At 44.2% G+C, this 16,902-nt stretch overlaps 1 protein-coding gene across 1 annotated transcript; it reads right to left on the reverse strand.

The window, feature by feature from the left end:
- Window positions 1-4,234: 4,234 nt before the first annotated feature.
- xkr6a (XK, Kell blood group complex subunit-related family, member 6a) lies at window positions 4,235-13,254 on the reverse strand. Its single transcript, XM_085448035.1, has 4 exons — window positions 12,069-13,254; window positions 8,808-9,004; window positions 7,815-8,232; window positions 4,235-6,665 (listed from the first exon to the last, which is right to left on the reverse strand). Exons 1-4 carry the CDS (start codon window positions 12,656-12,658, stop codon window positions 6,161-6,163), a joined length of 1,710 nt encoding a protein of 569 aa, XP_085304161.1. The 5' UTR covers window positions 12,659-13,254; the 3' UTR covers window positions 4,235-6,160.
- Window positions 13,255-16,902: the final 3,648 nt, after the last annotated feature.

Consider the following 16,902-nt stretch of genomic DNA (forward strand, 5'->3'; position numbering starts at 1 on the left):
CGTTTTACATTCTGGATATTTAGAAAGAACATTTACTATCGGTACATTTCAAAGAGCCATCTAAGCAAACCCATGGAACATAGATCCAACTGAGAAGGATTACCAGAAAAAGGTATTTACAATCAAAATGCCACCCACAAGAAAATAAAAGTTACTTTTGCACATCGAAGTCGCTAGAGCTACTTTTTTTCTCCCCCCAAGCTGAAGAACATGGTAGAAAAGCATGACCCTAACAAAATAAAAGCTCATGGTACGTCTAACAGGTACTTCCAAGTTAAGGTTTAGTTTGACCCTGCCCTGTGCTTATAGTATCCAAACCTGAGTCAAACCACTGAAATCCTTTTTGTTCATTTTCTGTGCCAAAACTACCAAACCTCTTCGGTTCCTCAAGGAAAGGATTTGAATTGTCATCGGACTCAGATCTGGTAAAAACTGGTCTGAGATCAGAAACAACTTAACATCTGGCCTCAATAAAACCATACTTTCACAGCTCTAGACCAAGCACGCAAAAGAATATATGAAGCATTCATGACACGGTATGGTAGCTTGTGCTCAGACACACACACACACACACACACACACACACACACACACACACACACACACACACACACACACACAGCCTTACCACAGGCCTCATATGCTTTGTAGACCCTGATAGTGGAACATTTATGTATTTTATCCAAAGGAAAAACAACTCCTTGGTTTTCATTTCATTTTCACAGATACACATTCCTCAGTCGGGAGGTGGCATTCATCCCAGTTATTCCCAAGGTACAGTTTTCCCCTCCCGACCAATTTTAAACCATCAGAAGTCAATCCTGATAGAGAACAATGTAAAGTCCATAAAAATAATCACCAAATTATTTAAGAAAAATGCAAAAAGCTTAAAATCTGTAAACAAATGGTACATCACATATTTGCAATTCTGCACATCAAGACTTTATGGTTTATTCCTTCCTCCTAAGAGAAAAAAAAGCCTAAAACATATATATAAAAACAAGCAACGCGTGAGAACAGTGATGTGGTATTTCTGTAAAGGTTATCTAAGGCCAGAACCTTCTTGCTTGTAACCTTGCATAGCTGTGGATGTGAAGCCATACAACAGTGACATAACACCTACTGGATTTAAATTCTCTTACAGTGTGGGCATGAATAAGGCTCTGGTTTTCTCGGAAGAAACTTATCACTCAGAGCGCGCAGGCTCAGTCATAGGCCCAGTGTGGATGATTTTTGACTGCTGGGTGACACAACCGAGACTGATGTATGATACCTGGACTTTGATCATGAGGCTATTGCTGAGTCTGAACGCTCCTTATGAGTAGTTCCATATAAAGAGAGAGAATTGTATTATTTGGTTGCTTCTAACCTGATTTGGCTATAATAAACCTGATTTCTCATTGGCTGGAGCTCTGGGTGCAAAGAGCTGTGGATTGGATCAAAAAAATTAAATCAGCGGTTAATGCTGTGGGAAAAAAACAAGCGGGGCAGCTGCTCTTTGTTCAGAAACATATAAGCTGTGACTCTTGGCCATTTATATTTACTCTCAAATCCAGATCGCTCATGCGAGATTATTTGTTTTTCTGTGAAACGAGCAGGAGATGCCTGACTGTGCTCTCTAAATGGCACATGACGCTGTTTTCCTTTGATTTCTGCGTGTTGACGCTATTCTTCATGTACAGTGCATGTCCAGATCAGAGTGTACCAGAAAAGTAGCACCACCCTCCTATGACTCATATCTTAAAAAAAACCACACACACACAGAAAAAAAGAAAGAAAAAAAGAAACCACCTCCACTTCAGTCGAGCAGATAAGGCATTGTTGCTTTGATGTGTTTCACAGAGACGGAAAGTGTTGCTGTTTTTACATACGCCGTCAACATGAAGGAATTAGACTGTTTCATCGATTTGAATGTTTGATACACATATTTGGCTAATTCTTCACTGTAACCACAACTATACAAAAACCCATCTAGCTTTACTCAATAGCACCATATGAATATTGTTCCCAAATTATAAAGGGGTAAGGGAATACTGGACATTGGTGTGTGAGTGTGTTTGTGTGTGTTCAAGCGGTGAGGTAGGGATACATCCCATGTTATTACACTGCTTTTCATTGTGTGTCTCTCCCTGCTTCAGAGGAAAACCGTGTGTGTTTGTGTGTGTCTGTGTGTACACTAAGCACATCTCCCCCATGTTGGAGACTTGCATAGCTTCTGCAGGACAGGAAGAGCAGTTGTCCGTTTGGACGGAGCCTTTGGCACAGCCTTGGCTGATAACTGAAGGCAGTACTCAAGTTGCACCATAGAATTCAAAGAGACAATCTGCCCTTATTGCACCATAAGTACATGTGTGTTTTGTATTTGCACCATATGAAGTGGGATTAGCAGCCAGTTGACTCTGAAGCTCGAGAGTGTCGCACCATATGAACACTGATGCTGCTGCTTCTGTTACGCGTTCGCAACTAATGTTTCTACTCGCCGGATCGCAGCAAATGGACTGATTTGTCTGTTTTGTTAGTCGGCTAGCACCACAGAAAAATAATGTGAGCCCACCTATCGTTCACACTTAAAGGGACGCTGTATTTCTGCTTTTAGTCTCCTTATTTAAATTAAAAAAAATTCCACACTGGGGTAATTATTACAGTTTTATCTACTGATTAACTTTATCAGTCATTAATGGTGTTCTTAACATCCGCTAGTTCATCGGTGAACCACTTTGGTGGTAGGGTTGCCGTTAGGGTTGCATTTCACCAAACAGGTGAAAGCGCTAAATGGTAGATGTGACCCTAACCCTTAAACAAGCCTTAGGGTTAAAGCTGGCAATGTTTCCCAAGGTAAGGATCAGGACTATCATTATCGCTAAGTTTTGGTTTTTTGTTGCTCCAACTTTGTCATTTTTCTCTGAACTTTCATGCACAAAATTTGTAGGAACAGCCAAGGACAGAGGATATTGGGTCTTGACATTGCGTCTTGGTTGTTTGAGTACGATGCTGACTTTTTTGCTTTCCAGACACTAAGTGGTTCACAGCTAATAAGCAGCGGGGTTGATAGTTAACACCTGTAAGTCTGAAGCGATGGTTCTGAGCCAGAAGAAGGTGGATTGCCCACTTTGCTATGGGGACAGGCTGTTTTCTCAAATAGAGGAGTTAAAGTGTCTTGGGGTCTTGCTCATGAATGGGGGAAAATGGATTGGGAGGCTGACCAGAGATTGGTACAATGTTTGTAGTGATCCGTAACTATTTGGCCACAAACTGTGAATAGTGACTGAAGGAATAAAACGGTGGATACAACTACCAGAAAGAAGACTCAAAAGACTGTCTGGACTCATCCTTAGAGATAAGGTAAGGACTCAGAGTAGAGATGTTTCTTCTCAGCATATAAAGACACCAAGTGAGGTGTTTCAGGCATCTGACTAATATGCATCCTGGAAGTTTCTTAGGTGAGACTACTGAGGAGACACCTTGGGTAGACCCAGGACAAACTAAAGATATTGTCTCTTGGCTGTTTTTGGGAATGCCTTGGTATCTTCAGAGTCAGTGGCCATGGAAAGGGAGCACTGGTCATATCCGACAAGCTTTTCTACAACCAAATTTTAATGTGATACCTTAAAATTGCAGGTTTTACCAATAATTCAAAAGATTCTCATACTTCTGGGTCACTGGTTGAAATCAATCACAGAATTATAATTTGAGGACTAATAAATTAATAAATTACGTATATTTGCAAGTCGCTCTCAGAAAGACTTTGACTTTTACCAAAATTACAAAATTTGTTGACGTACCCCAGTTTTAACTCTCTCTATACCCAGCCCTCATAGCAAAGGCGGTTGTAGAAAGCAGGAGAAAGTGGGCTCATGGAACGGGATCAGAGGAAACACCTCCTTCCCCCCCCCCACAGCGTGAGATTTCAGGAGTTGCACCGTTCCCGTTGACATGCTGATGACTAATATCTCAGCTCATGTGTTTTCGCCTGCCAATGTAACAGCTTGGATTACAGGGGTAAACAAACCAAAAGAAATAAATAATGAGCCATACACCACAGCTCAGCTGTGGGTGGCTTTGGAGGAGTTGATATTGGACACGAAACAGGAGAAGACAAGTCACTGGGAGGGTTGTGATGACTGAAGTCCAAAACTGTTTTATGTCATTTTCAGTGGCAGCACCCTGTTAGTGTGGGACCAACATGATTAAGCTATCACACAAAAAAAATGTAGTAGACCTCAATTAAAAACAATTACGCTTGAATCTACCTTTATTTTTATGATATAAAAAGACCTCCCACAACTACTTGGAGCATAAAAGGAAATGATGGAGAACTTCCCCTAAGATGGCATTCAAATTTCACACTTTATTTCCCTCCCAGATGAGCAATATGGTTATGACCAACATCATCTAGGACTTTACTTTTTACATTTTTACTTTTCCAAATGTTCAGGAAGAAATTATTTTAGTGCTTTTGTAATATGCTTTAAGAAGCAACTGTTTTTCATTTTTCCACATTACAGCTAACATGTTGCTAACTGCCCTCAACATACTTTTTTCAAGTCTATCTTAAGGATATAGTTGGGCTTGCTTTGTTCTATGCTCAATTGGCCTTTGAGTTACATGAGGAAAGTTGTACTAGTTCTTTATCTCTCCATTAAATATGAGTTCCTGCAAGCAGACTGCCTAGGTTAGCATAACAACCAAAAACAGGTAAAAACCTTTAGCTTTCAAGATCTCGAGTCAGATTTTGTGGCAGGACTTGCTGAGTTGTTGACATCGTGTAGGCAGAAACAAGCATAGAAAAGTAACTATTTTGTTGATAGAAATAACATTTGCTACAAATTCATATACATGCTTTTCTTTATTTAGATAAGTATGAATTTATAACATAGCATCTACTATTGCGCTACACAAAGTAACCCAGATTAGCTGGAAAACTTACTCCCCTGATTACCCTGATAGGTCAGGTATGAACTAACACATTTCTTTTAAAAGCCCTGATCAATAAGAATTATAATTTTTATAGTATGAATTTGTTTCCATATTTTGAATCACAAGCACATGAACTCCAAAATTCGAAGAGTTACTCTTTTACTGTCTTAGGAGCAAGTAAATGTGCAATTATTCTTAATGGTAGATGGTTTGGCTACTTTCTGAACCCACAAAAAACTATTTTTTACATTTATCTTTTTGTATAATTTAAATAAGACAAGATGCTAGCTACTAGATACTTTAGGAGAAGAAATCCAGGCTAGCTGTTTTTACCTGTTTTCAGTTTTTTTAAGCTAAGCTAAGCTAGTCAACTCTCTAGTGCTAATATTTTACTTGTTGCCTTTGACAAGACAAGTAAATCTACTAAACTAAAACTGTCCTTCTGAGAGACTTTAGCTAAAATTTTAGATTCTTTAAAATTGAGGCTGCAAATGTAAAAATTGTTGTTTGAGTGTGCCTTGGATGCCATTACTGCCACTTTGTCTCCATCTTTTCCATCATGCTCGGCCACTCTCCCCGTTAACCTTGTCAGTGATGTCGAGAAACTGATGTGTCCAACAACAACATAACAACAGATTAAAAAACATCCTCTCTGTACATAGAAAATATATACACTATCTTTTGACCAGACTAATAACGACATGTTACAACTCATTTTATTAAAAGTGACCGTCATTGTGTCACATCCTTTTATTCTTCTTAAACCTGTGAACGCGTGCAACATAAATGGCTTGCGGTGGTCAAGGACTCCATCGTAAAACTACGCTTATTTTTCATATTTTTACTTTTTTTTTCTTTGCCGCGGAGCGCGCACATGTGAAATTAAGGAAATGAGACCAAGTGAGGGACGATTAAAGTTAAATAGAGTGACAAAAGGTTTAAGAGAGGAGGAGACGGACTCGCGCCGAAGCAGCTTGTTGAGTCATGGCCATGGGACTCACAGGTCGCAGGTGCCCGCAAGGAATGTAAGTGTGATCGCGTGTGTGCGCACACATATAAGTGTGACAGATTGCTTCTGTGTGTGTATGTGCTTATATCAAGTGTGACTTTCTGTGCATGAACGTGTTTCTAAATCTTCTCTAAATCTGAACATCCACATATACATACATGTTTTTTTATGGTGCACATGTGCTTTTGTGTACTTGTCTGTATATGTGTGTGTGTGTGCTGATTTGTGTGTTTGTCAGAGTGAGGACTCATACTGCAACAGTTCATACAGGAGGGGTCCATCACGATAGCGGATGCCCACAGCGGCTGGCGTTATGTACTGCAGGATGTTTATAGTCCTCCGCAGGCGCCTGTCTACATAGTGGGCATCCCATGCTGGGTAACGCTTCCTGGGCATGTCGATCTTTATAAGCGGGCCCTCGGGCTTGGAAGTGGGGGGCGCAGACCTCACCTGGAAGACGGGAAGACACGTCTCGGCCACATCCTCTTCCGTCTGTGACTTGGCCATGTGGGCTGGTGTGGGAGGGGCCGTGGGTGGGGCTGACGGGGGGAGAGGGAGACCCCAGAGCAGCTGGGCACAGCAGGATGAGGCGGGACTTGGCTGGAGGTGGGCAGTGGCAGGATGGAGGAAACCGTAGTACAGCAGCATGACCAGGACGCCCCCTGCGAATGTCAGGTAGACGCTGCACAGTGCCAGGACGGCATAGGAGTCGGTCAGCACTGGATCTCTGTAGGCATACCTACAGGATGACAGGTGACAGTACAGGGGTTAAATTAATCGGTGTACATCTACACGTGTTTATAGCATTAAACCATCTTTCCCACTGGTCCCCCAAATCTGATTATAATTGTTTTATCTACTGATGGGTAGCCCAGTGTGTATTTTAAAACATGGTTTATTAGTGGAGTTGTACTTAATATTAATAATCTAAATCGGCAAAATAATTTCTAATCATCGTTTTAAAATAAATGTAGAGTCGTACACTCAGTAACCCTTCTTTTAGACAAGCCCCTGCATGCTGCAGGTGGCACTGCTAGAGGGACAGGAGGAGGGCACCAAACTTTAAAGCGATCTGTCAAATTTAACCAAGCAGTTTGTTTGCATACACGCAGCTTTTTGCTTTAGCATATTAAAACGACTGCACAAACATGTAAAGCATGCTGGTGGTGGATGAGAGCACATGAAAAGATGGATGAATTTCAATAAAGCCATGACTGTGATAACTCTGGCTGCCAGAAACACTGTCATCAACTGGCAAAACAATTTTTCGGTGTACTACTTACTGGCCCTGGGCCATGTGGCCATTAGTTATATTGCAAGTAGTATGGCAGTAAACTCATCACGAAAGCATTTACTAGCCTTTTATTACATGAATATTGTGATATAGGCTTACCTTGCTAGTGTTGTAAATGGGCTAAGCCTTGGTAAGCACTTATGGTATACTTTAAATGTGTCTGTTTACTTGTTCATTTCAGAATAAATTTGAAGTCTGAGCAGGATACAATACAGATTAAATACTCAGCAGAACAAGAACAAGTAACCTTCAAAATAAAACAGGAAGTAAAGAATGAAAGGAAAGCCTGAGAGAACACAGGCAGCATAGAAAAGATAAAAAAAAACTCCAAAATTACAAAGGAAGGAGAAGAAAACATTTATAAGAGAATTAGAAAGAGATCATTATACAGATCATTGCCATTTAGCTTTGTGAAGCTGGATGAACCTGCGTGCCTTTACGGTAGCTCCTTGTGAAGTAAGAGGTACGCCTACCTTTTATAGTTTTTGGATATTCTTGCATACATTCTGTGATATTTATGTGAAAAAACATATTTTACGATTTTACGCTTGTTGCATCAGGGATATCAAAGAATGCAAACGGCGCTAAACTCACCACAGCCCGGTCAGGATGCTGTTCTCGGCCAGCACCACGGTGTAGTACGCCACCATCCTGTATCGCGTCCGACCCTCTTTCACGTTGAACCAGCAGAAGATGTAGACAATGCCGACCACCATGTTGAAGAGCACCTCCTCCCACTTGGACATGCAGAAATCAGTGCCTCCGTGCACCACCCAGAAGGCCATGGCGCACCAGTGGAGCACCACGAAGATGCCGAAGTAGATGTGGAAGAGGGAGGCAAAGAGGGCGAGCGAGAGGACGCGGGAGAAGATGGTGAAGAGGCGCCAGAAGAGGTGCAGCAGCGCCCCGCGGTAACTCATGCTGCGCTGGTCGTCACGAGAGTCTCGGAGCAGTTTGTGGTAGGAGGCCAGAACCCAGGCGAGAGACAGGAGGGAGGCTAAGGAGGAAATGCCTGCAGGGAGACACAGAGGTGGATGATTTCCATGCTTCTCCTGTTTTGTATAAACACGACATTATAATGACTCACTAGGGAGGGAGAGGGGGGAAGGTTGTTTTGTGTAATGGTGTGAGCATACAATAAGTAAGAGGTAGTGCGTGTCACGACCGAGACATTTGGTAATGACGAGTCTCAAATACAAAGTTATTTTTAATGTCCCAGCTGCCGTGTGTATCCGCCCCCTTGTGTACTCGTCACATCTTTCCATTAAGGTAAACTGTGTCCCAAAACTCCAGAGTGAGCGCGATGAATAACACCAGTGGGTGGCCGCCCAAGATGATGCATGCAACACGGAAGAGGAGGATGATGGAGTCTGACTCGCACATCGCTTTCTATCTTTGACAACCTGAACAACAGTAAAAACCTGCGAAATCCAGCAGCCATCTGCAGCTACACATAATCAAGCACAATAGGTGCAAATTGATAATTAGCACTTGAGCAGCTGCTCATTTGCATGCTGTTTGCCGGCTACGCGAAAACATGCTATTACGCCGGTACAGTGCAGTCTGTAAATCCATCCAACCACCTACACTGTAGCGTCTCAGCTCGGTTCTCCTGGATCATGATGCAGAGCTGCAGGACCAACTGAGGCGCCGACTCCAGAAACGTTTCCAGCAAACGCAACATGTTGACGTCAGCGTACTCGAACATCATGGCCCAGTACCAGCGCCGCTGGTGCTCCTTCTGCCGACGCGACATGACGCCTAGGTACAGCGTCCTGATGTACCTGTAGGGGTTCAGAGGGGCAAACACGCATATGTCAGGCTTTTCTACACACATTCAATCAGGGAAGTCAAACTCATTTCACGTCGTGGGCCATGTACGGCCTGCTTTGATCTTAAGTGTGCCAGACTCACTTAAGATCAAAGTGTAAAGCAGTTTATCTGCACATTAAATCTCTGCGATATCACAATGTAATAAAGAAGAAGTGCAAATTCAACAGTACATGTTAGTTTTTCTACATGATAAAGAAATTACTCTTTGGGCTTAAAATGTAAGAAATAAATGTGTAAAAATAACAGTAAAAGTTCTGGATTGTCCTGTACGTTTGAAGCAGAATGTTTTTGTTAAATCACAGAAAATATCTTTTTTAATTAATTAATTATATTTTACTGAGGACAAACTGAAAAAAACTTAAATTTCTATAGTAGATCATGAAAAAATCTATTACTTCATTACTTTGATGTAGTATGGATGGTGAACAAGATGTCAACTTTATTAAAATATAGATAAATTCAAAATTTACGCCCTCCTTCAGACTCCACCAAAGATGTCCACTGGGTCGGGTTGGAGCCTGTGCTGGGCCACTTCTGGCCCTCAGGCCTTATTTTTAACACACCTCCTTTAGATGCAAAAAATATAAATAAAAAAATCTGCATGCTGTCACTGATAGCAGATCTCCCTAATATGGTCATCTAAGGCACACGAGCAGCTTCCCGCCTGCTGGAGGGCCGGCCAATTAGAAAAAGCTGGTTTAAAGGGAGCCAAAAGAGCTGGTCTCAGACGGCAGTCAAACTCGTGGACTTCATCAAGGTCCCGTATCAGACAGATATGGATTATTTTGAACTCTACCAGAGTCCAGGAATAAGAATAAGGAGCTGGAAATGAGCCTAATAGGTCACATCTTCCCTTGCGTTCTTTCGCTTAATTGGGCAACTAAATCAAAACCAACACTCTGACTTATTCCTGTTTCACCTGATTGGTGGCTGTGAATATTTCTAGCCTTCATTACTTCATTACACTGAATTTAACCTTTCTATAAACAGCCTTGAAGAGATGCTGATCTATACGTGCTGGATGTGGGAAACTACAGCACATGTGGGCGGGATGTAGGCAGTGATCTCAATTAAACTGCCTCACTGCCACACTGAGCGTGTGTGTGTGTGTGAGAGGAGTATGCACACAAATGTAAACGTGCTGTAAAAATAAAATCCTTCAGCTTCCCCGTGCATGGCTGCAGTCCATGCATGGGTGTCCTCCATGCAGACGTGCACTTCTACATTATGTACAGTACGCCTATTAGAGCTGGAGGTTAATTCACGCCCCATAAATAATGCAGCGTCCCTGGAAGAAAATGCCCACATGTGCATCGATTTACAGCACGCCGGCCCTCCCAAACGAACCATTTCGAGATGTTTTGGTTTTAAAATAAGGCCAGAAGGATGTGTGTCCTTGACTCAAGAGCAGTGAAGGATAAATAATCAGTATCATTTGTTTGGCTTCTGTAAACAGGAGCTCTGGTCTGCAGTGTTGAGTGTAGCAGACAAGCTCCTTAATGGCCTGACATGGAAGGAGGTGGTCTCAAACCAAGTACAGCTGATCTTCCATCCAGCCCACCCTGCCCCCACCACTCTCACGTCTCCTTCTTCTCCCCTCCCCCTTCTTTTTCACTCCACTTGTGCATGTCCTCACCCCCCATCTCTCCCTCTCCACGGCCTCTCCATCTCTCAATTTCCCCAGCTATAACCACCCTTTCTCGCCCTCTTCTCCCCCACCCTCTCTCTATGCTCCTTCCCATCCGGCCCTTCCTCCAGGTGGGAGAGTCCATTCTGAGGGCCAAGGGGGGACAAATACTGGTAAGTGTGTATGGGTGTGAGAGGGGTTGATTTAACCCTACAACCAAAGCACAGAAGCTGTGTAGCACATCAGCATAGTAGGACGTAAACACACACACACACTACTCTACTCTCCCTGCTGCCCACCCAGGGGCAAGTGGACACCATTAAGAAGTCTTCTCAGAGAGAAGAGAGAGGAGGGAGGGAAGAGAGCAAACGTTGTCCTTACATAAACTGGGAAGCTGGAAAGGAAAAAAAAAACACCAGCGCACTCGTGTTACTTCTATAACTACAGTGTGTGTGTTTGTGTGTGTAGACCAAGCTGCATGCTTATATGAGGCAAGAAGCCCACAATGAAAAGAAGTGTGTGTATTTCAGTTTTTCCCCCAACAGTGCTTTTAGCACAATTAACACCTAACATTGTCCAACTGTGGGAATATATGTGTGTGTCTGTGTGTGTGAGAGAGAGAGATAAATAGAGAGAGGGAGAGAGAGAGAGAGTAAGAGATGTGCTGCCAGAAGCGCAGATGCTTTTCCTCTTTGTACTCTCCATGCATGCTGACACTCATGGGAAGAGCCTTGACACCGTTTTTCCACTGTTCACACACACGTGCTGACATGTGTCAGCGCACACACAGATACACGCAAAGGCATGCTGACATTTCAGAAGGGAAGAGCCTTGACCAAAAGCTGGAAATGCTGGGAATCTGTTCAGCACCATGGAGAGCGCTTCGGTCAGCCCTTAAAACACACAAGGATGTGGCTCACTTTGTTTCTTTACACTGTGTGAAGGCTTAACTGTAGCTACTCTGCAACTGCAGATGCTTTACTCAGGTTCTGTTCTGGCTCTGAATTCTACTCTTTCTTACTGCAGGGCGGTCAGCGAGTTGCTGAATTAGCTTTTCATAGGATGAGTCAGAAATGAAAAGTTTCAACAGATCAGAGTTTGTGTGTGAAATCAGGCTCTCTGTTCTCCTGACGGTCTCTCTTAATATCTTCCTGTCATTCCCAGAAAGCAACTGAAGCACAGAGGGAGTCGCAGAGAGCCTTTCCATGTCTTCCTCTCGCTTTTCTCTCCTGCCTGTCACTGTGAAGCGAGCTGTCTTTTCTAGTAGCCACATCAAGTGGACACCCTGCTCTGCTCATTAGGAGCATTAAGTTTTTGTGAGCCTGTTAGAGAGAGAGAGAGCGAGAGAAGGATCAGGTGTGTTTGTGTTGCCCCCCTCCCCCTCTTACCTCCACACTTGTCCCAGCTGGAGGATGTGTATGGTGGCCTGCCACAGCCAGATAGTGGCCAGCTGCAGGCGGTCCCTTCCAGGATACAGGCACCCCAGAACCACCGTGCCCCGCTTGGTCAGCCCCTCGACCTCCCCGAGCCCCCCGCCGGTGTAGTCCTGCACGAACCATCGGAAACTCAGAATCTGGACCAGTACCGAGGGCACCAGTACGAAGAAAAGAGTGAGGCCGAACCAGAGGTAGTCCTGCCTCTGGTAGTAGTCCATCGCCAGGCACAGGTCCGTGCCGACGTCCCAGAAGAAGACAAGGAGGGCAAGGATGATCCAGAGGCAGTCCAGCCACAGCTGCTCCCGGGGCGGGCAGTGAGTCTCCCGGATGCCGACCCCTCCGGCAGGCGGACTCCCGCCGAGCAGAGAGCCGAGGCAAGCTGAGCGGCAGCCCCAGTAGCAAGCGGAAGAGCGGCAGCACTGACAGATGTGGATCGCCGCGGAGTCCAGAGGCTCCTCGGCGTCAACATCATAGAGCTGGGCGAAACCCCCGCCGCCGCCGCACCCGACCCCGGCTTTGCCGCCGTCGGACTGTGCGGCCATGTTCGCCTTCCCGCTCCTGCCCTCCTGCGAGATGCACGACAAACGCACCGTTTTGCTTTCTTGTGGGGCGCGGACACCACGTCACTTCCCAGATACCTGCTGTCCCCTACCCTCTCGCTCCGCGGCGACTGCTGTGACTCTTTCCCGCCCTGGGCGCGAGGAGCCATCAGAGCCGGCGGCCGCGCGACGGCGGCTCCTCTTCTTTCTCTACCGGCCGACACACACCCGCCGGGGGCTCGCGGTCAGCAGCAGCAGCAGCGGAATCTGTTACCGTTCTAGTCCGGCAGCCCCGCATCCTCCCCGTCCTGCGCGCGCGGTCATCTAGGGCAATGAGAGGCTATGACGTAATGCATCTCCCGCTGTTCTTAAGATGTGTGAGTGACTCTCTCTGTGTGTGTGTGTGTGTGTGTGTGTGTGTGTGTGTGTGGGCGCTAAACGGACAGCAGGCTATTCTCTTTAACTGCGGCTCTGCTAATGTAAACCTTCCTGTTCAGTCAACTGGAGGCCCTCCTGCTCCTCCTGCCCCCAGCACTCAGGCTGCAGATGCCCGGCGTCCGCTGCCACCCATGTCCGCTCCGTTCCTTTCCGCAGCTCCAGCCCTCTGCAGCTCCTGCTTCCCCTCTCCTCACGTTCTCTTACGCTTTCACTCCGCCCTCTACCGGATAACAACTTCAAACCCCCCGATCCACATCCGCACACACGCTCGAGCGAGCGCGCGCACACGGACTATGGTCGTGCACTGTATGGGAACATATGGACTGTTTTTCCAAGTAGTTTTTCATTGGAAAGAAAAAATTCCCAACACCTGACGCTCAATCAATCAATACCCCCCCCCCCCTCCCCCCCAACACACACAGCTCTCCATGACTCCCTCACACTCTCCACGAATCTCTCCATCATCTCCTCCAGTGGGCCGAGCGCCCAGTGGCTGTGCCAGCCTAATCAGCCCTAACATATGTGCGTTTGAGAGATCCCCGCTAGGCAACCATGGTGCCAGAGAGGGAAGGATTTAGGAACACGAGGAAATGGATGGACACTGTATATGTATGCGCGGAGACGGAGGGGGGTAGAAATGAGAGCATGGATGAAAGGAGGTGTGCAGAGAGAGAGAGAGAGAGAGAGACAAAGATAGAAAAGAAGGTTTAGCTGAAGCAGTTTGAGAGGATGAAAAGGCTGACGGGATGAATGCAAGAGAGAGAGGATGAGTGTGGAAGATTAAGGAATTGTTGTTGACGGGATGACGAGGTTGTGTCAGAGGTAGAAGAGGGGGAAAAGGCCAGAAAATGTATGGTGAAACGGAGTGGAACAAAACAACGAAATGACATTAAAAATGAGCACATTCAGGAGATTTAAATGGAAAGAAGTTAGGATGGGGAAGTAGATACAGATGATGAAGGTCAGGAGAAGGGAAAATGGGAGGAGAGAATTTTTTTTAAAAGGAAGAAGGGAACAGTTGATTTAGGAATTCTCAGTGGGATGGAGAACATGTGTGTTTTTTTCCAATCATACTCCATTATTATTTTTAAAAAAAGCTCACACAATCTCTCTCTCTCTCTCTCACACACACACACACACACACACACACACACACACACACACACACACACACACACACACACACACACACACACACAGACGTAAGCAAGCGTGCACTGCATCTCTTCATCACACTCGCACGCCTTTTCCGCGTCCCCAGAAGCACGTTTCTGTGCGAGCTCATGCACTCTCTTTCTCTCTCTCTGTCCACTGGAGATTAGCCGCTCTGTTGTCATGACAACCGTGGCTGGCTGAAGGACAGGGAGATGGTTGTAAAGCCATTTGCATGTGAGCAATAGGAGTGAGTGAGTGACAGCAACACTCGAGGTATTTAGTCATACAGGTCGTAACACCTGGACTCGAGGGTAATTCCACCCAGTCTTTTGGAAAAGGGCAGAGAATCAGCTGAGGTCGCAGCTGCAGCCTCCTATACAATATTTATCCCAATGAGTTTGCAAAGATGCCAGAAGACTTGAGATCAAACGCGTGCCGATGATTTGCTCGAGACAAAGGAGAGGAAGCGGTAGTTACATCAGCAGTGAACTTCTGAAGATCAAAACAGTGGCCTTGTTCTGAGCTGATGGGAATCATGAGGACACAAATAGGAAGTTTAATGTGGCTGTGACTGTGGAGGGAGCTAGATGAGATATAGATGTAATTAGACAATTCAGCTCATTCCATTCAGCGTACAGGACAGTGATTTGTGCAGCTTAGAGGAAAAGCTGAGTCGGAAAATGAAGTTGATTACAAATCTAACAGCAAGAGACGTGCGCTTGTTTGCAGTGGGGAGCACAGAGTTTCCACCGGTCTGTGCTTACAGTGCACAGACCGGTGGGAAAAAAATGCATCCAAAGTGGGTTGTCATTTGGCTCTAGATAGAGATCACCCTGCTGAAGATGTAAGCATAGTAGGGAGGATTACCGGGGAGGATGCTAACAACTTTCAGCCTCTAAATAGAATCCTACAGTGGTGGTAAACTGTGTTCAGATCCAGTGGCAATCCTGCTCTGTAGCTATGCATATCGACTCAATTTACATAAATGTTCTGCATTCAAGATATCAATTTACCTCTTAACATCTACAGAGTTATTTTCAGGTTTACATCCCATTACATGTTTGACTTATGGCATATCCAAGTGGAAATATTATAAAAGAAGAACCATAAGATGAAATTGATTTGAAAGACAGCATCTTTAGTTAACTGGGACAAAAAGAGAAAGCATATTTCTCCCACATTAGCTTCTCTTCATTGATTCCCTGTTGAGTCAATGAAAAGATTGAACTGAAATTCCTTCTCTTGACAGACAAGGTCTTGAATAATCAGACCCCATCTTGTCTTAAGGACCTCGTAGTACCATATCATCCAACTTTGCTCTCAGATTGAGAGGTTTACTTGTAGTTCCCAGGATATTTAAAAGTCGAATGGGAGGCAGAGTCTTCAGTTCACAGGCCCCTCTTCTGCTGAACCAGGTCCCAGTACCCAGGCCCACAACAATGCTTTTTTGTTAAACAACAAACAAAGTTTAAAGATTTGTGGTTCCAACAGGAGCACATGCCATCGCACCATAATTTTGTAGCTCGATCTCACTGCTGAGCCTGAGCAGAAGTCATCAGCCAAACAAATTTGTGTCTTGTTTCTGTTTTATCCATTTTAGGACAAGGTTATTATTACAGATAAATTCACGGGTAAGCATTTCTTTATCCCTCCTATCTATCCTGAACATTCATTTCGCAGAATCTGTAATGTTTTTGGTTTTGGAATTCAGAGTCTTGCTCAAAAACCTTCTGACATGTGTACAGAAGCAAATAAAGTCTCTGATTAAGGTGAAACCAACAATAACTCGAGGTGTCAGTGTGTAAATTCAATTCAGTTTTATTTATATAGCACCAAATCACAACAGCAGTCACCTTAAGGTGTTTTGTATTGTAAGGACCGTATAATAATAATAATAATTAAAAAAAAGTTTAAAAAGCATCATAATTGTCTTTGTACTATAGTGAAGAATAAAGTAAAGGTTTATTTTGTGTAGGATTTTTTTTTTTAAAATATACCACTATTTCAGGATGACTGTATAAAATGTAAACCTCTTAAATGCCAAGAGAGAGATGTCTGGAGAAAAAAAACAAAAACAAACAAAAAATGCAAAACAAAAAAAAACCCAGCACATCTAGAGACACACCTTTTGTGGATGTAAATCTACAGCCATAGCTGATCACTTCATATTTGTTCTGTTTGCCTTACAGAAGCAGTTTGAAACTGATTTTTCTTTTTATTACAAAACTGCATCTTGTTTCATTCCATTGGCTCCTAATTGAACTTGAAGAAAAAAAAAAAAAGGCAAAGTTAGAGAGGAGACATCCATAAAAAGTATTTTAAATAAAGAATGTTGCATTATAATTCAGGGAGGTTCTACAGTACCCGACACTGGTTTGTGTTTGACTTGGTGACAACATCACACAAGAAATTACAGCAGAGCTCCAAGAAACAACATGTTTTCCCCTCCACACGAACAATTTTCTCTTCCAGGGTTTTATGGTTGATAATATGAAGAGCCACTTACGTGTTGATGGCTTTCTTGCTCCTCCGGGGTGGATGATTTGTCAAGAATTAAGAATCATACTGGGAATAAGTATGATGAGAAGGAGATCCTGCAGCTCCTTCAAAATCGAAGGGCCTTTTATGGTTTGCTGTCAAGGTCAGTGAACCGC

The sequence above is a fragment of the Copadichromis virginalis genome, linkage group LG23 (assembly GCF_057382275.1).
Source record: "Copadichromis virginalis isolate Kocher_CV1m ecotype Utaka linkage group LG23, C_Virginalis_male_GT1.1, whole genome shotgun sequence".
In the NCBI taxonomy this organism is placed as follows: Eukaryota; Metazoa; Chordata; class Actinopteri; order Cichliformes; family Cichlidae; genus Copadichromis; species Copadichromis virginalis.